Genomic DNA, 27,272 nt, shown 5'->3' with positions numbered 1-27,272 from the left:
GTGAGGGAGCATCGAAATGGGGGAAAATAGGGTGAGACAGAGAGGAGAAGAAGAATGGGAGGATAAAAAGAATAAGCGGAAATGTGATCAAATATGAGGAAAGAGATGAGATAGAATGGGAGCACAGAGATGAGGAGGAAACTGAAGCTTGTATTATCTGACAGCAACTCTTATAGGACAGGATAGGGCTGTAAATCAGAAGTCACCCTGAAAGTCCCCTCCATCAGTAGACTTTTCTACATGGGCAACTTTGCATTGATGTGGTAGCCGAGCATGGAGCGGAGCTGAGAGCCTCATGATGGGATGGCAGGGCTGCGGTTGCGAGATGACTGATAGGACGTGCTCTCTCAAGCACTCAAGTTACACCTCACTGGGTGGTGTTGACTCGCTGGCTGAGGCTGCATCGCTCTGCTTTACATCACAGTGCGAAAAGGTAGACCCCCAAACGCCCGAAAATAGAAGCACAGTTCGACACATATTCGGCTTTTGTGGAGTGTCGTGACTCTCATTATTTATACCTCACACCAGAAAGAGGAGGCACGGTGAAGATTTTAAGGGATAAGAGCAATAGTTTGGGGGGGAGAGGGTGACACAAAGAAAAGAAAAAGAAAATAAGTGCAGCTGCTGTGGTGAAAGAGCAAAGACACAAAGACAGCTGAGGGACTGCGAGGATTCAGATGCCGTCTGATCGCTCACAAAGTTGCAGAAACCCTTTAACAAGCTCAGTGAGCCGAGCCGGGTGGACAATTCACTGTGAACGAGGCGATCGCTGCATGGTAGCGGGCACGTTGAAACAAAAGGCGATGAACTGGAAAGAAAAAAGGAGATGCTTCTCTGTGAGCCAACACAACAATTTTGGGTGATATTCTCAACCAGCTGCAGGTGGTCACTAGTGGATACCGACGTGGGAAGAATTCGATTATTTCAGTCAGTGAGCCCTTCTCACGGCACAGCGTGAAGCAGACAGAGCAACTCCTCTGTGTGTGGATGTTCCTAAAAAACTGCCGCATTCGTTTCAACTGCAGCTTCACTCCTGTCAATGAAGGCACCTTTAAAACCCACCTCCCATGGTGCTTTGCAATGATTGATTTAGTCTCCAAATCTATGGTTTCTTCAGTGCATGAGAGGCCTCTAGTGGGACCCCCCATCTCAATGATACACCTTTTGGGTGCAATTTAACAGGACAAGAGACGATTCCAAGCAGCAGCCTGGTAGAAAGATTACAGCATCGTAATCATAGTTTTCACCCCCCCCCCCCCCCCCCCCCCCCACGTCTTTCTCCCTGCAGCTCAACAATCCATTGAAATGCTAAATGAATCAATCAGATACAGAACTCTTCTTTAGTGGATGTCTGAAGTGCTCTGTGTCTCTGAGGTGATGACACTGATGGCTGTGTCTGCCTGTGAGACATACACCAGTGAGAACACCCAACAAAGACCAAAACAACTAGTTTGTGCTGGATATTGTTGTGTTGTTATTGAATCACAGGCTCTCATCTCACCTTCCTATGAGGAGGCTGTGACTGTGCTGCTGCTGGAGTGAACAGAGGAACAGTAACAGAGGCTCACAGTATCTGTGTCCAACTACTGCCCCCTGCAGCAGGGAATGGAAATAACTTTCCTTTTTTAGATTTTTATAAAAGGCGCAGAAAAGGAAAGCATCTTCTCATGTAGGGCTGCTACAGTGTTTCCACTCATAATACATTTAGTCTGCAACATGTATATCTGTTGACATGAGCGATCTATCTATCTATCTATCTATCTATCTATCTATCTATCTATCTACTTAATTATCTATCCACTATCTATCTATCTATTTATCTGGAAAAGTAAAAAATACAATACTAAATATTGCACAAAATATTGAATCCTCCCACATGTCCCTTCCTAACCTTTGGAGAGGAGGTTCACCAGTCTTTCACTCTGCAGTCTATCTCATGCCTACAGAGGGCATTGTTGGGAGTTCTTATCATCCTCAAGTGAGTCGGCATCATTTCAGGCTGGATTATGCAAAGATTATTATAACGGTTTTTGTTTGTATGTTAAAAACTAAATTGGTCAGGTGTTGCCAGCTCCTCAGATCTGCTTGAGGTGACATACCCCAAGCAGCTATGTGGGTAATGGAGGTACCAGGTTCTCAAAAGGAGGAAGAAAATATGGAAATGAAAATGATGAAGGATCTGGGAACTACATTTTACACTTTTTCTAAGATCGTTCGTCATGACTCCGAAAATGTCAATTGAGTGGATTACCCTTTTAAATCTACATCTATGCTAAAAAACTCTAAAATCAGAAATGCTGTGAAAATGATTTGTGTGATGATGTGTACAATGTCCACATTGACATTTCCAGGTCAATTTGTGTAGACCTTTGCCCATACTGAAACATCTGAGCACCTCAAAAACGGACAAAAATGCATGACAGCCCTGCTGACCCAATCAATATTTCATAACTGAGATCCAGGTTATTGATAACAGCTCTGCTACGGCTTTTAAAAGGAGGGATGTAATTTAGAATCATCTAAAGGTGGTCCTTTACATTTTACTGCCACACAGATCCAGAGGGCTGGCTTAGGGAACTATTTTGGAAAACAACAGCATTTTCAGATTTACATATTGCTGAGGTTTTTTACTGGAAAGAAAAATGTGTTGTGCAGGGAAGGAGAACATCTGGACAGAGGTCTGAAATTCAAAAAAAGAAAAAAGGTGCGTTTACAAATGTGACCTGCTTAATGTGCATGTACTCTCTGGCATTCATCCAGTCCACTAAGACACTGCTGTTAACAGATATCCTGGGTAGAGTTGAATGGAGCTTTGCCATCGACCTCTATACAGCTGCACAGGCCTTTTCCAGCTTGCTAAGTGCATTTAAACAGACTAGTGCAGTGTAAACTCTAACAGAGCTACTTTAGAATTATTCCCAGTGAGGTCTCCTCAAACATGTTCTACAGTATACTGTCACATTTTATTGTTTGTTTGCAGAGCTTTTTATGAACAGTCTACAGTGCAGAGTGAAGTTATAAAACCTTGTAGTCATCATACCTGGTTTATCTGCAATGAAGTTTTAATAGTCAATGTTTTACATTAAAGGAAACTGAATTGCTTCATTACTATTCTTGTGTGTGGCTTAAATATCAGTTTGAGTGATTTACTGAACTGCTGTTTTTTTCATATGTTGCATGCCAACGATTTCAGAGCTCTGTTTAGCAACCGACTCATTCTTTAGACGAAAGACCACGACTTTTCAAAATAAAAGCTCTGTTATTCAACTCGATGTAAAGCATTGCAGCGGCAGACGAAGCATTGTGCTTTTTCTTTGAGGACAAGTTGCTTCACAAGTCACATCAGTGTCTGTGTCGGTTCGATATGGTGAAATACAAATAAACAAAATATCCAAAAAGATCTAGTGGTTTGACCCAGTTGCAGACTGCTACTGTAGTTTATCAGAGGTAGACATGTTCAACTCAGTCCACAAAGTCCCCGCTGCCGCCACTGACTGCTACAGAGAGCTGCTTGCTTGTTTATACACAGTTTTAATAACCCTGCACATCCCTTAGCCATTAAAAATAAAGTCTGAAGACAATTATTTAAACGGTTCTTGAGATGAGCGTCCAACATACAGACAGACAGAGAGACGTTTGGGGAATTCATAGTCTGACCTTTCATGGAAGTTGAGATTGTGACCGCAGTTAGTTCATTTCATAAGAGAATAAGTAAAATATCCCTGCCAAGACCTCAACACGCCTTCACTCTAATATATTATAGAATACTTTAGAGACTGGTCTTTAACACCTTGAATTTGAATCTTATATCATTGTATTGGGGATATTTTCCAGGTACAGTGCTGAATCTTAAGATATTGTAACCATGAGATTCTTTCCCTGAGGTTTTCCTCTCTGTGGAAGACAGAAGTTGGCAATGTGATAAAAACTTTTAGGTAGACGGAATGTTCAATGACCAAGCGCAGGGTCATCTCAATCCTATCAAAATGCTGCATTTTACTCCCCATACAAAGCCAGCTTCAGAGCACTCTGACAGGAAATGGAAAATACAATAAAGCGGCAGCACTAAGTTTGAACTGCAATGGGGATTTTGTCTTGATTTGCTTGTGGCCACCTGAGTCAGCATTTATCACAGCGCATTTGGTTACGTACGCGGTCGAATTTATCTGGCCTCTAATCTGATTTAAATGCCGTGGGAGGGGAGAGTGGGTCCTGTGGCGCTACTATCATGGCCCAAGAGCCAAAGAGTTGATATTCAGACCCAGCTAAAGGGACAAAGATAGAACACCGGCATTAATATTTCATGAGGGAATGCCATTTTCTTTGTATAATCAAAATAGTGTTCTTATTTTCCTGTGGCATTTTGATAAAGCGTTATTAGAGCTGTTGCTGTTACGCATAAAAAAAGATATGTCTTGAGTGTGCATCTTAATTAGGGAGAGAAAATATATTGCGCTGCTGCTGTTGGAAATATTCAAAGGATGGATTGAGCCCAAAAAGAATGTCCTTGCATGGTCAGGAGCTTTTTCAGCGCTCCTCTGAGGGGGAGATTTAACACTCGGATGGATTATTCATTCACATGATGAATTCATCTATTGATTTGAACATGAAAGGCCTCCATAGAGGCAGGATGGGAGCTGTTTCTTATTTTGTTGTTATCCCTGAACCAGGTCATCCTCAACCTCAGGTCACGTCAGCAGCGATGTCAAAACCCAGTTTAACTTACTGAATGCAGCATCTTTGATGTTGCGCTGTTAATGTCTGCGCTGCCAAAAACTTAATAAGGAAAGTTTGATTGATGACATGAAGAGTGGCCAATGTGTGTGACTGCCGTGTGTATTATAGGTGCTGGGCAGGAGGAGAGAGGGGTGAGGGTGGATGGTGTCAGGTAGTTTATTGGCCCATCACCGGCAGTGCAATAATATTACATTCCATTTGCATTCTAATTTTGTACAAATCCACTGCTTGTTCAATGGGCCTTAGTGAGATGGATGCACAGGTTTATAATAAACAGGGGACATCATTATGCAAATGAAGGAAATATTACACCCAGGAGTCGTAAAAACGTCTGTGATGTGTTTGGTAGGTGGCGGAGTCTTGAAAAAGTGTGGCATAACTCTGTTCATTGCCTTACACAAATGTCATTATAGTCAGATTAGGAGGCGACGGGGACCGAGGGAAGTGAAGCAGACACTGGCTTGGATGGCAGACTGATAGGTTTGGCATCGGAGACGGTCTGTAGTAGAGCATTTGGGCGCTGATTGCATGGAAGATGTACATGGCTTTTAATAATCAGATTTACTGAGCACAAAGCAGCGCTAATTGGTTTAAAATTTTTGCTAATTGGCATTTATGGAGAGCCGCTCAGCGGGAAAGAGGGATGGCGAGGAAAGGAGGAGGGGTTGTGGATGAGCGGTCTTGGCGGTGTCGCTCAGCTCGTAGAGGCTTTCTGTCAACTCCAGTGCCTCGGGCACATTAACTCAGCAGTGAAATAAATAAATAAGAATGGCCAAACATACAGAGGGACAGACACAGCGGGGATTAGCGACGAGCCCCTAGTTAGCATTCAGAGAGAAAAGTGTCCATTAAGGTTAATTTTTAGTCTCTCCCCAGAGCTAGCTTAATGGACAGGAGCTCCAACAGCCGCTGGCTCTGAGTCCCAAACTGAAATGAGCTCTGACACACACATGCGGCTGTGTGAGAAACTTAATCTGCATCAAACAGTGTGCATTAAAGCAGCTCCAAGGAGCCCCAAAGACTTTGTACCCTCGGGCAGGCAGGGTGTTGCTTTTCGTGGAGCTACAGTAGCTCATGTAATCGTGACAGTTCATGAAGATATACACACAAAGCCAACGTGAACATGGACTGCTTATTCACTGCTTGTATTAAAACGATCAGTCATGTTGTCACTGTTTTCTTTTAACACATTCATCTTCATGGTTGAGCTCGGCCACATTAGTCTCTATCCTAGCCTGCCAAGTTCATGTCGCATTCATACTTCTCTTACAGCTCCACAGGGGCCCTGGGGCCTGCTCGCTCGGTGGCACGGATGTGATGAATGGCTGCCAGCGGCTGTCACTGCCGGGTTGACGGATGGAGAGGAGAAAGAGGGAGGAGGGTGTTAATGTTAATGGCCTATTGTTTTAAGGCCCTCGCGCCCAGCGTAACTTATAGCGCTATGAAAGCCTTTTGCCGCAACCCCATCAATTTGTCACCACTCAAAACTTGAGAAAATAAAAGTCTGAATATAAAAAGGACGCGGGTAGAAAGGCTGCCGGATGATTTAAAGTTAAATGTGCGGCAAGGGAGCACAGAGTGAAGCAGGAGGTGCAGCAACGCCTGGTGCACCATATGTTATGTGGCATATGTTAGCATTACATACAGCTTGCTCCCCTAAAATGAATATTTTGTTTATGGTGTGCAGAGTGCCTAGCTGATAAAACATCTTCGCTGATGGTTGTGGGTGGTAACTCAGTGGATGTAGCGTTTCCGAAAACTCTGAAACAAACCAAAACAGATTACATCCAATTGAGAAAAAAAGGAAAAGCTTCTTTTTTTTCCCATCTTTACAGTGTGTAAGTGGCAGCTTCCATTAGCCTCAGAGAAAGAGGGGTAGGCTGTGTGGGAAGTGGATTTGAACCTGTCGAGTTGACACCTCTTCAGTGTCAGCGTCGTACCTGCGAGGAAGCAGGAAATTCCCCCGAGATCAAGTCCCCTGTCGTCTGCAGGCCCCCCTGCAACATTCATGAGTGGCACTGCATCTGTCTCACCTGTTCTGCAGCTGTCATTACCACAGGTATTTAGCAGCTTTGCACAGTGAATGTGAAAACCAACGACAAAGGATGCTTGATTTGAGCCTGTCGAGCTGCCATCTCGTCACTTCCCGTGGTGGTGGTGGGAGGGGGGGGGATTTGAAGCACAGACTTGCCTGAGCTCAGCTACTGAAGTCACAGGCTCGGATTTGAAAAAAAGTCTGGAGAGCTGTCGAGGCACAAGCGAAAAAAACACCACAGGCTGACAGTCGTCTGTCAACCAAGCTCTGATGTAACTGCACACAGTGTTCTCTTAAAGCTATAAAAAGACAGTTTCACCCTTCACTGGTAAAAAAAAAAATATTGATAAGTGCCACTTTAAATTTGCTATATACATATATATAGAGAGAGAGAGAGAGAGAGAGAGAGAGAGAGAGAGAGAGAGAGAGAGAGAGGGAGAGAGAGAGATACTTGATGCAGAAAACATGAATCGACAAAACTTGGTATATTGGAGCCTGCAAGCAAACTGTAAGTTCCAGTTTAAATATAGTTCTGCCTGATTAAAAGTTGAGTCGAGAAGACCCGATTTGGACATATCATCAGTTAAACTAAAGCATGAAAGTCAGTATGTAGCCTCAATTTGTTGGTAATTAACTACCTGATAATAATAATCTCAACTCATACTCTTGAGTTGAGATTATTAAATTGGTTTAGTCAACTCTTCAATATAGCAGCAATAGGTGCTAGTGATAAGAACGCCCTCTGCTAAACCACAAGCAGACCACTTCAAACAGACTCATGTATTTATAGGCTGTAAAATTTGATTTGAACAGGTGAGTTTGAATATCAAAATGTTTCCCCTCGGTCAAATCAATGTTTATAGTTAAATAAAAAAAAAAGAAAACAGACTTTATCCAAACCCCTTGATCTGAAAGTAAATCCAAAGGTTTGCATAACTCAGGGAATCTGTGGCAGATCAAAGTCGAACACAGACGTCAGAGTGAAAGCTGTGACTACTGGACAGTTTGGGTAAAAATCTGACAACCTCAATTTAACGTTGTTACAGCTGTGGCAATCGCTGATAATAACGGCCTATATTTTGTTGGCTTCCAGTGCATCGGTGGATATAAGGACCACAGTACACTGTTAAAGTGATGTTAAGTTCAGATGATATTTAGCTAAATCTCTATAAATAACTATCTTCATATGAATGCAGATCATTTTAGAAGTGCCTGCGCTCCACACAGGCAATTTACATGGAGGGAACCGAAGCCTGCACAAATGTGATTGGTCAAACCCCATTGAAACCAGAAGACTTTCAGCCCTAAAAACGTGAGTACTTCCTGTCTCCCTGTGTGTTGCCATGGACGTGGCTTTGCCGTCCTCAATCTCCTGGCTCTCAGCTCTCAGCTCTCACCTGCCTCATCGTTTGCAGTATAACTACCTGTCCATTCTGCCCAGGGGGCTATTTCAACCACAGCAGTAGCAAAAATTCCAGTCTGCCATGCCTTCCAAAGTTCCCCATAGATGTTTTTCTTAACCACTTCACCCTGTCTGCATACTGTATGTTTGGGTCATCTGACTGCTTTTGTTTCTCCGTAACATAAAGAAGTATAGCTGTTTCTTTAAGAATAAGACTTAAGTTGTAATTAACCCATCATTCTTATATTAGTCTCACTCAGCTTTTCTCCTCATCAATTGTTGATTCTGAGCCTTGATTCTTTTGCAGCTACTAGCATCAGTGGCAAAAGCTCTTTGTTCCAAAAGCCCATTTAACTATTCTATGTCATTATGTCTGTTTGGCAGCTTTTACTCCATACCACAAGCCTCACCTTCCATTCCACTTCTCAACTATTAGCACATTTGTATGGAAATATCAGACTTTTTCCACAAGGAAGAGCATGTGCAGGCCCATTCAGCTGTTCATGGCATACTTGGTGATCTGTGACATCTATGACTTCATTTCAATTTCAAAATTGTTTTTTCAAAAGAGTCATAATAGAGAGAATATATATATATATTCTACAATGTATCCCAGTGGAACTGCAGTGCACAAAGTATCAAAGACTAAGCTCCCAGTTAGTCCATTTCCAGGAAAAGTGGAAATCATGTCGGCAGTAAATTGTGGAGCATTTCACAGCTTTCCATTTTAAATTGATCCCTTCCTCAATCTTACACTTTCACACCTACCCTTTATATTTTTCCCTTCCCTTGTTAATCCTTCTCATTTCACATTTTCCGTGCCGACATCCAGATCAGAGCAGATAAATGGTACTCATTGTGTTTCCAACAGGAACAATTTGCATAACAAGGAACCTGAGACATGACATCAAAGACATTAATTGACTGAAATGTTTCCTGAAGAAAAAACTCATTCTGTCTCAGTCTCTCGCTCCCCTGCTACTGATTGTGTGTCTGTTATGGGATTTGAGACGTTGAATCTCTACAAGAAGAAACACAAATAGCTGGTCCTGGAAAATCCATTTCTGAGGTGCAGCTGTGAACAGTGATTTTGTTTTTTCCTGGACACTGCCATAATCCCCTCCCAGAGGACAGACTGACAAAATATGATGAGAAATGATGTGCATGGACACCCCGCAAGCTATTTATTCAAAATAACTGGTGATGTAACGATTTGGTTATGTAGGCATGAGTGTGTAATATTCTCTATTTTTGGACAGCGCCACAGAGCATTTTAAATCTGTTGGTCACATCTGTTTTCTCAAGACAAAGTAACATGAGATTTAAGGATTCTTTTGGATATTGATTTTTTTCCTCCGACTGTTTTTCTCCCTGAGCTGAGCCTGGTGATGCTGACTGGCTGGTTTATATTGCTGTTACTTTGTGTAGGTGGTATTAGAAGCTTGTTGATGTAGTGAGTATGTGAACCTGGAGAGCAAAATACTGACAGCTGGAAACCAAAGACTATATATAAAGACGGACAAAATGTTTCCAATGCCTCCCCGCTGTATACAAATGTAACTAAAATATCCCGATACAATAACCACCATCTGCCCCCTTCGTTGTCATTTGGAGCAAGACCCTGTGGAGTTGGACATGCTCAACCAATCGCAAGTAAGTCTCAGCCTTCAGTCAGTTTACCCTATTTGCACATCATCAGATAAGTAGTTAAAAACCAGCTTATCGGAAAAATATCTAAAGCTTTACATACATCTCTTTGATAAGAACTACCTAAATGCTACAAAACACATTTTGAGAAACAAGTATTTAACAGTTTTTTTTTTTTTTTGTCAGGTCCATGTCCCATTCACTAACAATGAGGAGAAAGGGTACATGACCTATAATATAGCCAGCCAACAGGTCTGATCAAGAGGGTTTGGATTCACTGTTGAGCTGCTGGTATGTAGTCCGTCTGTATTTACAGTGGTGGAAACATGCTAGCACTTGTCAGATCAATGGATTATTGATCTAGCTAGCATAGCAAATTAAATTAAGCAATTTAGCTAAAACAGCCATTCCCGAAATGAACAATAAGTCATGCAGGTGGTTTGAGGCAAGTAGAACTTGATTTCCCTGTAAAATCTTGACATTTTAATCGATTATTTTACAAATTATTAAAATTCATCCAACATCTACCAACACATAGGTTTTTAGGGTCCTCAGAGGATAATTCCTCTTTGGTGCCAGTCACCTGTCCAAATTTTGTCGCACATACTTGATGAAGCACATATATCCTTCCCAGGTTTTTTACCCTTTAACCCTATACACTCCTCTTAGCACCATTATCAGGTTAAACCTTAAATTTGTATACCAAATACTGCTAAGCTTCTATGAATGGCAAAAGTCAGTGTTTCTTATTCTATAGGTTTATTCAGCCTGCAACTGTAGAGGCAAGACAACTGCATGTTAAGTGGAACAGATGCAAATTAGCTCTGTGCAGAGTCAATTTGCATCTGTGTGAGAAACTTGTGCTTCTCCTAAAACTTTATGACTCTACTTTATAAACTTAAAAGACACAAGAGGAAAACAAGGGAAATGGCACATGTGGGTTGTGCAATGACCCCATGGCAAAAATTGGCTTTGCCGTGGGCTGGTGATTAGGTTCTGGAAAACGGGTTGCAATTTGATTATGAGGGGTTACTAAAAATCAGTTAATGAAAGATAAGATAAGATAAGATGAGATAAGATGATCCTTTATTAGTCCCACCCTGGGGAAATCTGCAACGTTAAAGCAGCAAGAGGGCAGTAATAAAATAAACATCAGGTAATTAATAAGAAGAATGCATTACTTATAATAAAAAATATATATGTAAAAACTAACAGTGTAAACAGAATATGTACAGTGTGAACATACCATACATATACACATACTCAAATTCTACATTCGACATTCACCATGAGGTTGGGTGAGAATTAGAGATGCCACCAGTAACCATGATTTATAAGGGGTCACAAGCCACTAAGGTTACCTGACAATGAACACCCTCTAATGTGACGGATTGTGATCCAAGTAAGTATATTATTGGGTAGTATAGGAATTGTTGGAGAGCGGGGGATAAAAAATCTTTGTGCAAATGAACTCAAACAACAAGTTGCAACAAAACCAAACAACCTTTTTGTTAGCTTGCAAATAATGATGCAGCCCTCAGCAACACGTGAGAAGTGGTAGATTTTATGTTGCGCAATTGTTTCTCTTCTTGATCTTGACTTTTAAGGGCTCAGTCTTACCAGAACTTACTCTCTAACTGTGATATATTTAACTACAATGAAGTTATTTCAGTAGAATCTCCATGATTAGCATTTGACATGCACATTTGTACAATTGAATGAATGAAAAAACATACAAATCAAACTTTATTTTTTGCTAAAAACATAAACTACACAATGATAGCAGCCACAACATGACCAGAAAGCCTCCAGGATAAATCTCTGTTTGTTTTTTGTTTTACATGGTGTACATTTTCAAAGTAACTACCTTCAGTTGTCGAATGTGGAACATTTCGTTCTGAGCTAAGAGGCTAAGGAAAAATACATAAATGCTTGGAAGCCTTTGACTGCGTGTTGTGGAAATTGTTGCAGGATAAGAAGCAGACAAAAATACAACAATATGTCGATGCAGGTGACTCACCCTGAGCCTCCATCCTGCTGCTCAGATCATTTAATACATGAGTGGAGTGGACGGCCCATCTGAGACCCTCTCACATCAACCTAAAGTGAACTGCATCAACTGTATCGCAGTGTGTCATGAGAGCAGTGTACCAAAAGTACAGACTGCAGCCTCAGCGTGAGGATCTCACTTCACTACAGTAATTAACTACAGAATCACATTTACTTTCCCTCTTACCTTTGAGAAATCTTTATCAGAAACTTGCAGATGTAGCCTCAGTGTATTTGGATACACAAACTGTATATTCACCCAAGCAAACCATGCTTGATATAATTAGGCATTCTTCCAGTTTAATCAAGTAACCCTGCTACCAAAAGCGCGCACACACACACACACATACTCACTTCCTCCCTGTTTGAAAGCAACTCAAAAACATCAAGCAGCGTTCCTCTTCCCATTCACACTTCTGTTTATCTGCTTTTCATTTAAGACTCCCTCTATCAATTTGGCTCAGAGTTGCTGCGACTCGACAACGCTTCCAGGAACGTGCTCCACCTCTTAGAAAAACAACTCCACAGTCACCAGTCAGGATTTAGTTGACTTTTCCACAGTGGCTTTGCATAAATCAAGTTCGGAAGTGATCCCTGAAGTGGGGAAAGGGGGTAGGGAGGGGGATCGCAGGGACTAAACTGCGATAAGACTCAACAATCAGTTATTATTCTTCACAATAGTGGGAGCAAATTGCCGCAACAGCGCACAGTGCCTGGAAATCTGGGGGAGATTTTGACTGCTGAGCTCTGCCTCATCTCCTATAAGTACTGAGGCATTTGGAGTAACTACTCCTACACTGCTCTACTGTGGGATGGCACCATGTGGAAAGTATATGTGACTTAGGCATGAGATACACACACACACACACACACACACACACACACACACACAAACACACACTCTATAGGCCTCTAGAAAAACATCCGTGTTGATCAGATGAAGAGTGAAATCATGGGATTATGTGACTAATGATCACGATCAACAACTTAACACAAACGGCATTTCCAAAACAACAAATTAAAATGTAAAGAAATAAAAGCGTGTGAGGTCAGACATGTCTTCATGATGACAATGTATAAGGTAAAAGAAAGAGATAGTTATGTAGATGTGTTTAAATGATACCATCACAGAAAGAAGATCTATGCCTGATGTTGATTTTTTTTTCTTATATCTGTTTTCTTACTTTTTTTTTGTGCCAAGGGCGAATGCAGAATTCACATCCTGTAAACAGGCACTAACTGCCAGGAATTAGATGAGTTTGCAGGAGTTTAAATGGGCTAAAATTCGGCTTTTCCTGCAGTGGACCCTGTGCATCATGGTTAGGACCAGATACTTACAGGCTGACATTGAAAGATTCAGTTTAATGTAGAAAACTCTGGTGAGCTAGGGTTGTTGTTTTTACCCAGACTGAGTTTACACATGTGTCCGATGACACTGTATGTTTCTGTAAGTGAACGGGAAGGCATAAGAGCAAGCAGGTGTGCAATGTGTTATTGCCCATATCTTAAAAACTTTCAATCAAGTTCTGGGACTATCATACAAAGCTACGCACTTCATTAACAATATTCAATCAAATCAATCACATTTTATTTGTATAGCCCATATTCACAAATTACAATTCATCTCATAGGGCTTTAACACGGTGTGACATCCTCTCTCCTTAACCCTCAGCAAGAGTAAGGAAAAACTACTAAAAACCTTTTTAACAGGGTAAAAATACATAGAAACCTCAGAGAGAGCCACATGTGAGGGATCCCTCTCCCAGGACGGACAGAAGTGCAATAGATGCCACGTGCAGGAAAACATCATCAAGATTAAAGTCTTCAAGATTAAAGATTAAAGTCTCTAGCAGAATTTGATGAGGGTAAGCATCCCGAAGGACAACCCCAACATGACATGCCAAGCAGTCCCGCTGCAATCACAGTCCATGGTCAGCAACCAGCAGGATCTACCATCCAGACCAGAACGCCACTCCAGTCCTCAGTCACCGTCCACCACCACCCACCACGAGCCGCCGCCGCGGTCCTGGTCCAATGCCCGTACCCGATGCCAACGCGACACAGGGTCCGCCACCAACACCACGATCAGCCCACACGACACAGAATCCGCCACACTGGATCCACCATATTCAAATGCTTATAGAGATCAATTTGGCCTGGGACAAGCCTGACCACTATAAGTGGTTTCCACTGTATTTCTGTCGTGTTATGTAATTTGCAATGATGTTGAAAATGCAGGTAGGGGCTTTGGAAGTTGTCTTCATTCAAATTTTCACTTTCTCTTTCTCCTTTCGACTGCAGCTTTAATCAAGACTCAGAGGCACAGACCTCCATTTCTTCATGGATATTTAGGCTAGAAAACCTTGACTGTGAGCACACATGTCCCCAAAATGATGTCTTTAAAAAGTCTGAGCATGTGAGAGACTTGCTGGCTGACACCTACACAAAAAACAATGTTTACAGAGACGGGATTCTAAAACATCCTCCTCCGCTTGACACTTGGTGCTTATTTACCATTTATATCAGCACTTTCTTAACAGCTTTGATGGAGCATGTATGGAATGGAAATTCTGAGAGGTTTTCTGCGGGATTAAGTGTCATTCTGGTATAGCAGCTACTTACAGGGTGATGATGTTTTTATTTTCCTTTAACTTCAGTATATGATTGGCTGACGGGTTGTTGTTGAGGATGCTTCAAACACCCCATTCTAAATCCTTCTACTAACTTCCTTGATTTGTAGAAAGTCATAGTAGCAAAATTGAAGCTTTACGCCATACAAACAGTAGAGAAATAGGTATTTTGATGTGCACTTTGATTTTGGTCCATCTTCTATCCACTGACCTAGAGGATTATGACCTATACTGCAACCAGCCATCAGGTGTCTTTCAAATTGCTTTGGATTAACTTTGGGGGTGTTATCATGTTGTCCACCTTTATACAGTAGTCAATACGGTGGTGCCCATCACCCCAAATGTCAAAACAAGGTAAAAACCTGAGTAACACCAAACCAGGTAAGTTCAAAACAGCAACATTGTATAGATTCTGCCTCAAGCTCTTTTACTCTGGATTTAAAGGCATTGAGTGAACTTCATTTGCTGAGCTTTAAGTCCGTCTAACATCTCTATAGGCTGTACACATAGACTTGCGCTGAACGCTAATGTTACCCTCTTATTACGTTCACTGTTGTAATGATAACATGCTCATGTTAAACAACTTTACCAATACAGCCTTATGCTAACATTTCCTTATTAACATGTAACACAAAGTGCAGCTGAGGCTGATTGGATAATCATTTTTTTTGCAGGTATCTGGTCATTAACCACAAAATCCAACAGATTAAAGTTTTAACCTGATGCTACATGAAAAGTCAAGGGATCACCAAAGTTTTATTTCGTGAAGTCCTCGAGGAAAAGGCTAGGAAATTACAGAATGGACCAAAGTGACAGATGAACTGTCTGCCATCTTTAGGGGAACACCATGGCTACAAACCAATGTTTTCCCATTCACCACCTGTGTAATCACATCATGCAGTTTCTTTTTTTGTACCAACATTTGTCTGTAGCTGCCCCTTTACGTTTTGGTATGGCCACGCAGATAAAGTAAAGGTGAATTCTATTTTCTTTTGTGCAGCAGTACAATCTCTTTTTACAAATAAATGTCCTGATTGATCAGGATAATCCACAAATTACACTGTGGTATTATATTATAGGGACCACCTCTAACCGTCTAAAAGTATTATTTTCAATATGTTCCATACAGGGTCCCTAAATGTTCCTGGGTGACTGTAGGTCAATCAGTTTTGTGATGAAGTAAAACTGTTTAATGTGATGTTGTTTTGCACCACTAAAACACCATATCAATTTGAGGACATGATAAGTACAATATGCTGTTTTGTTATCTAATCTTGGGCGAGGTCGGTTTTGAATATACAAAAACACACTGGGGGCCCGTGTAGTACAAACACCTCTACGAAGATAATAGCTTTATCCAATTGCCTCTGGAATCCGCAGCCTTCAAAAGGTATAACTCTCAGTAGAACTCTGTGAAGAAAAACAAACTTTGAGAAAAAATGTCTTCACGTGAAATTGCTGCAGAACACATCAGCCACTATCAGTTCTTCCCTTAAAAACCTCAGCATTGCTTGAGCTCTGGCTAATATCACTGAGCAGCCTCACATCCCCCCCTTATCAGTAGACATGTTCAACCACCTGCTACTTTTAATATTAACAGCATCTCTTTGCTACATTAAAAACTCAGTCAGCCCTGTAATAATGTTTTCACATCTGAGACACATCCTTCCTCCTCCACATGCTGACTATATCGCAGTCTTGCTCATCATCTGTGCTGATCTGTATTTCTCAAACTTAATGTGCCTGATGCACTGACCCCGCTCAGATCCGCTCGCCCTGCTTCAGCCGATCTGAACTCCGTTCATACGCCGCAGCCTTGCAGCCTTGCAGCCTTGCAGCCTTGCAGCCTTGCAGCCTTGCAGCCTTGCAGCCTTGCAGCCTTGCAGCCTTGCAGCCTTGCAGCCTTGCAGCCTTGCAGTTTGGCACCATTTTTTGTTAACCCCTGCTGACATATTCATTTAGATGATGTCAAGATAGAGTGAACTTCTTCTGCAATGTGTTTACAGGAGGAGATAAATCTTTGTTTTGATCTTAACATGGCTGTCTTTAGATAAATAGAAATAACATAAAAATTGGAGAATGTGGCGGAGAAACTCATGTTAAATTCAAGGTTTTTATTAGATGTAGAGAAAGATGCATAATTCAACAAATGCAGCTTGCCATATAGTGGAATTCAAACGATACAGTAATGAGGGGCTCAAAAGTCACACAATCAAGTTGCATAATAAACATCTGGCAATAGCATCTCCCTGACACGAAAAAAAAAAGTCGTTAGAGGAAATAAAATACAGCTCACAACTGACCAGGGTTCACATATAGATGTTTCATATAAAGTCCCACTCCAAGGATTTAATACTAATCTTCCATACATTACATTGAAAATCATCTGAGACACATTTCCAAAGAAAAATGGTTTAACTTGAGGCAGTTGAGGCATTGTAAGATATTTGGACTTTTAGCCAACTTGTCTTTTGGATTCTAGAAAAAAACCCATGTCTTTCAAATTCCATCACCCTGCAGTAGCTTTTTTGTTAAGCTGTTTGGGAACAACATCTCATCATGCTCGTCAGTCAGTAACCAATCATCCTGCCCCTTGTTCAGACCAGGTTGTACTTCCTTTTATACTGATGGGCATTGGGTAGCCTTTGCATACAACTAGTTAAAGGTATGGTACGGTTAACCTACCATCTCTTCACTATCAAAAAGAGATAGAAAATATATATGATGTGGAAAAAGTTACATAATAAAGGCATAGGTTCCAAGCTATCTCACTCACCCTTCTCCTCCTGATGTCACAACACAGGTAAGAGAGGTCGAGCTTATACGGGCCAATACATATGCATTGCTGTGCTTTTACTTACCCATCATTTGGCTGAAGACAAGAAAACACTTCACTTACGTCACACTTCGCAAAGCTGCAGCTCCTCTTTTCAGCCTCCTTCTGATACACTTCGTTTTAGCTCTCCTGTTAAAGCCCAGTCTCCTCAGATTGGCCTGCTCCCCCGCTCTTTTGTGATTGGTCAACCGCCTCCAGTGTGTGCTGTGACTAGCTGCTAGGAAAGCTTTAAGCATATATGAGGCAGCATGATGTCACAAGGATAGTATCAGCCTAGCTACTGGGTTTCTTCAGGAGTTATGTGTTGTGTTGGAAGAGAAGCTCCCTTTACTGTGGACTTTAATGGCTGTTGGGTTGATCACAGAAGGTAAGAAACTCCTAATTAAAGTTACAAGGCAACATGCCACTGTGAAAAACCTAGTGTCGACCTGTTGGTCGAGCAACACAGTGGGTGTTTTGTATCTTCATCAGGACTTCCTCCAGAACACTAGTCAACATAATCACTGACTGAACTGACCATGAACCGGAGGAATCATTTGTCTGGCCATGTAAAAACCCTTCAAAAGCCACAAACAATGCAAACTTTTACTCCAGAGGATAAATAACTCTCTAAGTCCCTTTTAAGAATGAGCAGAGAAAAGTTTAACAAGTACTTATTAAAGTAAATGCATGTGATTAGTCATCTGCAGGCTGGGCACAAGTAAAAAATAAGTCATAATGAGCACCCAGTCTCTACTGTCAACACTGTTTTCGCTGAGGAAAATCATTAAAAGTGTTGTGCCCATAAAATCCCGCTCTACATCCAACTTTGCCGTGCTAATGTGTGTATTTAACATTAAGGATGGTCCCTTCGTGCTGTGTGTGTCGCTAATGATCCGAGGTCTTGTGCATTGTGCAGAGGGTTATTGAGCTGTCATGTGGAGCAGGTTATCCCAGGTCATTCCCGCTGTGTTAATGAAGCCATTTCACACAGGCTTATTACAGGTCATCAGTCTACAGAGTGCACTCCGGTTCTGGTCGCGTTAAACTCTGCAGTCGAAGAAGTTCACATTGTGTTTCACCATCACCTGAACGTTCTTCTTTTCATCTGCAGCCTCCATATATTTTTCGTAATCTCCTTTGTGCAAGAACAGGAGAACAAATGCGGGATTGTGAATGACTTCTCCAGCATGGACTTTGACAGCTGTGATATTTCCTTTTCTTCACAAACCTTTTTTTGTCTCAGAACAGTTGTACATTCCAGAAAATATCAGACTTCACAGTGACACCCTGATTGTCACCTGCATTATTCACAGCATGTGTTCAGCCAGGTACTTTCTGTGAGCGAGAAAGAGCCGGGATCTAAATGCGCTTATTTGGTTTGACAGATGTTCGACAGGACTTAATTCATATTTTACAATTAATATGTAAAGCTGAGACAGCAGCTCCCAACCTGGGACATTCAGAGGTTCTTGATGGTGTTCTAGAGGTTCATGGGCCCAATGAGAAATAGTTAATTTCTAGTTCCCAGTCTTATCTCCTCACATTGTTAGAAAGTAACTCATTTGTTCAAATAACACATTTAAATATGATTAAAGGTACTTGAGTTTATCTATTTTAACTTGCAATTGCAAATACAGAAATACAAATATAAGTTGTTTGATTTAGGATTTGTGCGATGAATATTAGCTTTGCTATCAGCAGCGTTGGTCCAACACTTTGGATCAAATTTCAACAATGAGTGGATAGAAAGGAAGTGCTTGAACTTGACCAGCAATAATATAGCAAGCAGGAATGAGGTAACCAACCTTTCAAATTCACTTATTTGTCAAAACTAGAAATGATCAAGAGTGAAATGAAATATTTGTGTCACATGCCAAGGACTTTTTTTTTATGATATGTAAAACAAGCAAGTTATGCGAGCTGTGAAAAAGTACCCAAAATTTGCCATTACATTTCTCAAAACTTCAAAAATGAAATCACATGAAACTTAACACACTGACAGTGAGGGTCACCATGAACACAAGTGAGTTGAAATATCTGTGTCACCTTTCAAGGAATACAAAATTAATAAGAATTCTACATAAGAGCAAGTTATGAGTGCACTAATGAATATGTAGCCAAATTTGCCTTCATATTTTCGTATTGCTAATATGCCAATTTTAAATATTATTATTTACTTTGCACCTTTCAAGGATAAAACAATTATAAGATAATACAATTATAATTATATGAGCGTAAAAGGTAAAATCGAGATTTGCCAATTTCACCTTTAATTTTCATAAGAAACATATACATAGAATATTCTATTTCCTTATAACTTTTATTGTGTCAAATGGAAATCAAATCAAACGTCCATTGTAAGTCATTAAATTTTCAATGTTTGTCTCCGGCCTTTTCACCGCTCCAAGGACTTTCATCTAAAGATCATCGACGAACTTCAACCACCTCAGAATCTGAACCAAACAATACCAGGACATTCTGGGGTAGAATTTCAAACTATATGATATGTCATATCTTCAATGTTTTGGAAGGAGATTCTTATTGCACTTGACAAAGATGACGTCATTGAAAAGATGGCCGCCTACTTGTTTACTAGTGCGTTAACCGTTAAAAGGTTGGCCTGGAAAGGGAGTCAAATTCCCGGACTGAATTATTGTCCCAGTCCGGATAGACCCTGGGTCCATCTTTATATAAAGTTGACTGTGGCTATCACTGAAACATCTCAATAATGACTGTATGAAGTGTATGAACACTCCAGACCCTCTTGATCCAGTTACTTCTCCTGTAGCGCCATCTGCAGGAAATTGCTTTAACTTATCCTTCATAATATCTAATTTAATAAATGAATTGAACCAAACCTTCAGGGTCCAAGAGGATGAATTATAAATACACTGATGGGCTCTTGATATTATATCTACAGCCCCAATGAACATAGACTGTAAGACTTTCTGTTGTCAAACCATTTCTCCTCTTCGATGAACTAGCAAACTAGTAATATTGCAACCTCCAGGTGCTCTGCATAAAAAGTAATTAAAGTTTGATAATACTCATGTTGCTGATAATAATTGTATATTATACTTGATGTGTGAAAACAGGAACTTGTCGTCTAATTGAGTACTGTAACATTATAATATTTCTGTGTTTACCTCCATGTAAACAGACATAAAAAGCACATTGATACTGTGTAGTTCTTCAATTCGGGATTTATACTGAAAGGTCCAGTGTGTAAGATGTAGGTGAAATGGATCTATTGACAGAAATCGAATATAAAAAAATCCTAATCATGTTTTAACTAGTGTGTTACATCTAAATAGTAAGAATTGTTGTTTTCTTTACCCTAGAATGGGACTTTATATTTACATCTGGAGAGGGTCCTCTCAACGAAGGCCCCCATGTTTTTTTTTTAAGTAGCCCAGAATGGACAAACTAAATACGTTTTGATTTTGCCACAGGTTCTCTTCCATGTTTGGAAGTGGAGAGTTAGTTGAGGGGTATTCAGCTGCAAAATACAAACTCACCACAACATATCACTAAATATTACACACTGAGCATTTAATCATGGCAGCACAGGCAATGCAATAAGGGCAGGTGACCCTTACATTTGAGAAATATCAGTTACTTTTACAAAGTCAGTATGGGAAACAACTAAACTAGTAATCACATTATTGTGAGAAACTGACTGTTGTGAACTGTAAATATAGTATTTGGTGAACAAAACAAAAATGGATTTAGTAACTGATACAGATGACTGAAGTGAGGCAGAGAGAGAGAGAGATAACAACATTGCCCTCTAGTGGGCTCTTTGAAAAGAACAACTCCAAATGCAGCTTCCTACGATGAACAGTGAAAACGCTGATGTGCTATGTAAAAATTATAAGACATTTCCTTGGATGGTACATGAACAAATTAAGAACAGAGCCTTTAGAGCAGTATTTTTGTAGACATTATACCTGCATGAGAAAAAGGAGTCGAAGTATATACACTCTGTACCCCCGTGGATTTGTAGGTACATGGTCTTTATCTGAGCATTTCCATTTTATCGCGTATAATTAGATAAAAAACGAGATATGTAGCAATAAAAACTGCTAAAGATACACATATTATCAACAACCAGTCACTAAAAGTGATTCAACAGGTTTGAAAATAATAGTTTTAAGAGTTTTTGACAAGACTATGTTTTATGTCTGGTAAATAACCCCAACAGCAATTAAGAAATAACGTTAACACTACAGGTCAAAACAACCCTCGGCTTGGGTACTGGTTTAGATTAACCCAGTATTACTAGATTGTTATTCTTCATGTGTGCTTTTTACCCATCTTCAGTTGTTTAAGAACTAAGTAAATTACTAACTAATTATAGTTTCCCTTAAAAATTAGATTTTACATACACAACATTTCAGTTAATGATGTGTGATGCTCTGCCATAGATTAAAAAAGCCCAGCAGTAACAATATTCATACGGCATGAAAGCATCTTCATAATTCTTCCACCTCTGCAGAAATATCTCTTCTTCTCCAGTATGGCTGTCCAATACTGAAGTTTCATTAATCAAATCAGAGTGTGACACTATTTTTTTACTGTGCTTGAAGCAGACTAAACCTTACAGGAACCGTTTGTAAGCAAATTAATAATCTTATAATAACCTTTTTTACTAAAATATACCTTTTACACCATCACTGTTCCTCTGTCCAATCATATTGAGAAAATTATATGTTGTCAATCATGTGTTCAACTCAACCGTTTATCAAATCACTGTCATGAGTCTTGTTTAATTCAGGTTTGCTCATGTTCTCAAAATTTTTAATTTTGTATTACACTGTTCTAGCCAGAATGTTATCTTATTCAAACATTTATGAACATGATGCCTATATATGGCAACACGACTGGTTTGATTCAACCTTTCCAAATTTTAATTTCACCTGAGACTCCACAAGTCACCACAAGAGGGTAGCAAAGACTGCAGTTATGACTTTATCCCATGGACTCAGGAATACTGATGTCATCAATACAGATCTGTTATCACCATAAGATGGAGGGGTGGTATCCTTATAAGTGTTTGACTGTGTGGATCTCCAAAAGCAGCATTGGGTATTAATTGATAGTATTGGTAACAATAAGCCAATATGTAAAACTTAAGAGAATTGGGTGAATAAGTGATGCCTTTCCAATTCTTGAGCAGCTAAATGCTTTTGAGAAGCCTTGTAATACAGTCTAGCTCTGTATGGGAAGTATGTGATATTACTAAAATGGCCATTCATTATATACATTTTTCGAAGAACTCTTAATTTATGCATGTTTGCTACACAGAACTCAATACTAAACCAGAATTCAATATTCTGTCTGCACACTTCAGAAAGCAGATTGAGTTTAGTGCCATGTTATTGAGGTCTGCTGGACACAGGTCAGATTGTACCTGTGAAGACTCAGTGTAAACTTGCATAGTTGGAAGAAGCTGCTTTGGAATTGTGTTCTAGGTCCATCTTCAATCATAAAGCCAGACATAGATTAAAGTTATTTTTTATTTGTTTTAGTACAAAATTTCAAGTCAATTAGCCTCTGTATCTTTTGAGATGCTAGTGTATTGCTCTTTCGCATTCCACGTGTAGACCCCTCTTCAGGAGGCGGTGGTCTAGTGGCAGAAACTTGGACTATGGGCAGAGAAGGTCTCTGGTTCGACTCCACGGAGAGACAACAAAAGACGAACCTGGATTGATCTGTTCAAAAATCCAAGAGTCTCCCTACCCTGTCTAGTGCCCCTGAGCAAGGCACCTTACTCCCCCAACATCTGCTCCCCGAGCGTCGTACATGGTCGCTCACTGCTCTGTGTCCTGCACCAGATGGGTCAAATGCAGAAGTTACATTTACCTACCATTGCATGAGTGTTGTGCATGTGTTTGGTATAAATAAACATATCTTAATCTTAAGTGATGTTCAAGATGGCATCCATTTTAATGTCTGGCATGTTCATTCACAGCTATACAGCAAGAAGTCTTGTGCTTTAGAACAAACCCATAGTTTTACAAGAGCCAAACCAGCAGTGGCACAAAAACATGACTTGCAAGAACAAATGAGTAGCTGCACTACCACCTGCATGAATAACAGCCAATGCCTTGCTCAAACATTGTGCTACTTTTTTTTAATATACAGTTAGTGCAGGGAACAGGTGTGAGTCACAGGGACATTTTCAAAACGCATGAAGTAAGCAGGGATTAAAGACCTATGCATAGAAACATGCTTCCTCAAAAAGGTTAAGTACACTGCTAAGTTTCAAAAAGGGCTGAAGCTGCATCGACTAGCTACATATCAAATGGATTAGACACAAGGGGAGGAAACAAGCCACATGTAAAACCAGCGAAAGAACACTTATAGCAGGAGGATTGAAAAATTCACAAAGTGGAACTATGTTATTTCAAAAAAGGTGGGTAGTGAACACAAAGAAATACTGGCCAAACTAAATAAATCAATCTTTGGATACGTAAAAAACCCTATACACACAATCCCCTTCGTAACTTTCATTTTTCCGAAGTGCCTTCTTCAGAGGAGGGATCTTTGGTCTCTTTGTTCTTCCGCACCTCCTCCAACTTCTTGTCCTGTTAAAGAAAAACGCATCAATATCCAACAACCCAGTAAAAAAAAGTGGTGCAAGGGAATCTTTTAAACTTAAGCTCAAACACTTACCTTCTCCTTGAATTTCTCATTCATTGCTGCCATAATTGCTGTGCGGTTCTCCTTGTTGGCCTCCATCTTCTGATTAAGCTTCTCCTCTGCCATCTTGCTGTAGTTGTTGTTCTCCTCCTGAGCTTTCTTTAGCACTTCCTTTTCATGCTCACGCTTCTCAGCTAATTGCTTCAGAACCTCTGCCTCATGGTTCTGAAAAAGAATGGTTCAAATATGAATGAATAGAATGTTGTCTCCAGCTCATCAGATTTCCCCAATTGACAATCTAATGCATGATTCACATTATTAACAACCCGATGATTATAAACAGTTCATGGTTAAATAAGCAGGTTTCTGGGCTGAACGTTTCTAGCAATGAGTTATTTTTACCTTTCGTCTCTCCTCTGCAGCATCCAGCTTCCTCTGAATCTCCTCTAGTGAGAGATCCTTCTTCTTGGGAGGAGGCAGGGGAAACTCACACTTGGCATCAGGGACAGCATCTGCCAGGATGACCTCAAAGGCCTGGCCAGAAGCCCGCTTGTCAAGCTCCTTGATTTTGATTTCTGGACACAGGAAACACAAAACAGAGTTTAAGCCCACTGATCAGTTGAATGATTAGAAATCCGAATTTCACTTTTTTAACTGATTTAATTCACCTTCAGCGGCTGCCATCTTTAAGAGTGCTGCAGGTCAATTTACCTAAAGGAGGAAATGGAGGAAAAGGTCAGATTGATGTAATGTTTAGTCACTGTATTTGATAACTCAAAATCAGCGATCTCTAGTAGCTCTTTAACAGTTTCCAACGCAACTGCCTGCTTCAAAACAAGCCCGGCGACAGAAACAGGGCTACTATGGAGCCACCCAGTGGCCATCTTTGGAAAACTTAACCAACCACCGCCCATCAATCCACACAAAACGGTGCTGGCATCCAGTGTGTGCGTGTTAGACACAGAACCCATTGTTTAGTCTTCAAACGCGTGGCACCGTTGACATTCAGATGGATGCGCAGAATCAACCCTGTGCAATCATGTGGGTGGAGTTTTTCAGAGGAGAGCTTCTTAACCGACGTGTTAATTGATAATGAAGGACACGTGCCACAGTGCCGAGACAAAAGGCTGAGCAGGGTGGGTAGAGCAGGCGGTGCCAGGTGCACACAGGCCCTGAGTCAGTTTCCAATGCCCGCCAATATGCACCATCTGAAACCAGGTTAGTTAAACAAGGAGCATATCCGGAGACAATGGTCATCGGGGAGCACCTGTTTTTTTCCACAGTGTGTCTGAGCCGGAGGAGAAGAGGGAGGAGGGGGCGCACATGCAGACACAAGTGTGGAACAGCCCAACACACACACAATGCCCGCATCCTGCTGATCACATATCACAGCAGAAATATGAATCAACCTCATTTTACGATTAAACATGTGGGAATGCGGGGGCAGACACAGCAGCTGTCCCGCCATCGTGCGGTCGCAGACATCAGTGCGGACCCCTCCCATGATCTTCCACAAAGGCTGCGAACTAGCTCACAACGCGACGTTCACTTCCACTGCAAAGTCCATGTCAGCCAAAATAGAAAATGTGATTTTGCCGCGTTTTGTGGTGTGATGGAGGTCCACACCAGACAAGGACAGTTGGCATGAGGGTGATCTGCCGCCGGACTTCATCCCGACGATACATCACGTCGCTCCTTCCCACCCAGCTTTCTCTGAGCTGCTCGGTGTCGGTTAACCAACGGCACCGAACAAAGGCGCTTCTGACAGCAGCTGCACACAAAGACGAGCTTAAGCTGAACCCGACATCATGATTACAGAAGTTTCCTCACACTGGAGAGAGACTGGGGATGAAAAGCAATGTTCCATCAAAGTGTGGTCCTCTTGTGTGTCTGTGCCCACTGTGCCAGTGTCTGTGCCACACAAAAGGCGAACGGACCCGCCATGAGCGGCCTCGACCCACGCCACCGTCTCACAACTTGTATCCTTTAAAAACGACCTCAAATTGAACAAAAATAACACAACGAGGTCTTACATGGCCGAACACCACCTTACAGACATCATGGTGGTTGAAGCAGGTGCTTATCTAGCAAACACAATAAAAAAAAAAAAACCGGTGGAATTAAACGACACCATTATTGGCACAGACGCCATTAAAGTACTCGCCTCGCTTGTTGTGTGTTACCGGCTGCGTGGGCTCCCGGAGCACAGAGGACCTGTTGGGGATGATGAAATCTGGCACACCCTCCTTCTGCTGCTGCTTCTTTTTCTTATCCGCGCGCTGTACGATGTTGCTCCACCACCAGCCCTGTCTGACTGTGAACGAGCCTGCCGGGTGCGCGCATTAATGGCCCGAAAACAGCGCCGTCACGCCGTTCGCCGGCGCTGATTGGTCGGTTTCCCGCCCCAAAAAATAATCCCCGGTGCTCATGGGAGTGGTAGTTTGTCTGGACAGCGAGGTTTAGACAATGAGCTCCAGCTGTGTAGGTGTCTAATGTTGCCCCAGAACATAAATTGGGATCAAATATCGATCCACAGTGATCTGATGGAAGTAGTTGATGAGAAAAACAAACACTTTGCGGGATTAAGGTGCGTTTTTAACTGTTTTTAGTGATTTTATTGTCGTGGCTCCACCCAGTCAGTCATAATGGATGACGGAAGTCGCACTGTCACAAATCCCCCTCTGTCAACAAATGGTTGTTTTTTGTATTTATATAGTGCTTTTCTAGTCTTGATGACCGCTCAAAGCGCTTTACAGTACAGTTTGACATTTACCCATTCACACACACATTCATACAGTGCATCTATTCGTATCACTTTGTTATTTTATGGGGGGCCATTCAGGGTTCAGCATCTTTCCCAAGGACACTTCGGCATGCAGATGGGTGAGATTGGGGATCGAACCGCCGACCTGCAGGTTGGAGAATGACCAGTCCAACTCTCAGCCACAGCCGCCCTGCACCACACGTTTAGTTTATTGTGTTGTTTCTTAATCTTCTTAATGTTTGATTGTAGCTTAGTATTGCTAAGATACCAAGACGTCAGGCTGACCAGCACATGATGCACTGAAATTAAATTTTTAGACATTATTTATAGTTATTTGATATCTCTGTTTTCCACTGTTGCCTGTAAAGGGCAAATTATGTTGATGTTTTGATTGATACAGTACGACATCAGTCCACTTTACCGCTGTGTTGTTAGAAGTGTTGAAGTTGTATGAATGTGTTCGGTCGGGCTGCTGTGAAGAAAAGAGTAATACAGCCCCGGAGAGGTGTATCAATGTTTAAAGCTTGTAGGCTACGACAAAAGAA

At 41.2% G+C, this 27,272-nt stretch overlaps 1 protein-coding gene across 2 annotated transcripts; it reads right to left on the bottom strand.

Annotated features, from left to right (window-relative positions):
- Positions 1 to 23,243: 23,243 nt before the first annotated feature.
- Positions 23,244 to 26,284, bottom strand: stmn1a (stathmin 1a). Of its 2 annotated transcripts, none has more exons than XM_062410538.1 (5): positions 26,133 to 26,284; positions 24,632 to 24,674; positions 24,366 to 24,538; positions 23,997 to 24,188; positions 23,244 to 23,908 (listed from the first exon to the last, which is right to left on the bottom strand). In XM_062410538.1, exons 2-5 carry the CDS (start codon positions 24,645 to 24,647, stop codon positions 23,831 to 23,833), a joined length of 459 nt encoding a protein of 152 aa, XP_062266522.1. In that variant the 5' UTR covers positions 24,648 to 24,674; positions 26,133 to 26,284; the 3' UTR covers positions 23,244 to 23,830. The 2 variants fall into 2 exon arrangements, with proteins under 2 accessions (XP_062266522.1, XP_062266521.1); XM_062410537.1 differs by having other exon boundaries at positions 26,128 to 26,283.
- Between the last annotated feature and the right edge of the window lie 988 nt (positions 26,285 to 27,272).

This window comes from Platichthys flesus, chromosome 17, assembly GCF_949316205.1.
Source record: "Platichthys flesus chromosome 17, fPlaFle2.1, whole genome shotgun sequence".
NCBI classification, from domain to species: Eukaryota; Metazoa; Chordata; class Actinopteri; order Pleuronectiformes; family Pleuronectidae; genus Platichthys; species Platichthys flesus.
Note: the sequence above shows the minus strand (reverse complement) of the source record. Positions and strands in the feature narration are given on the sequence as shown.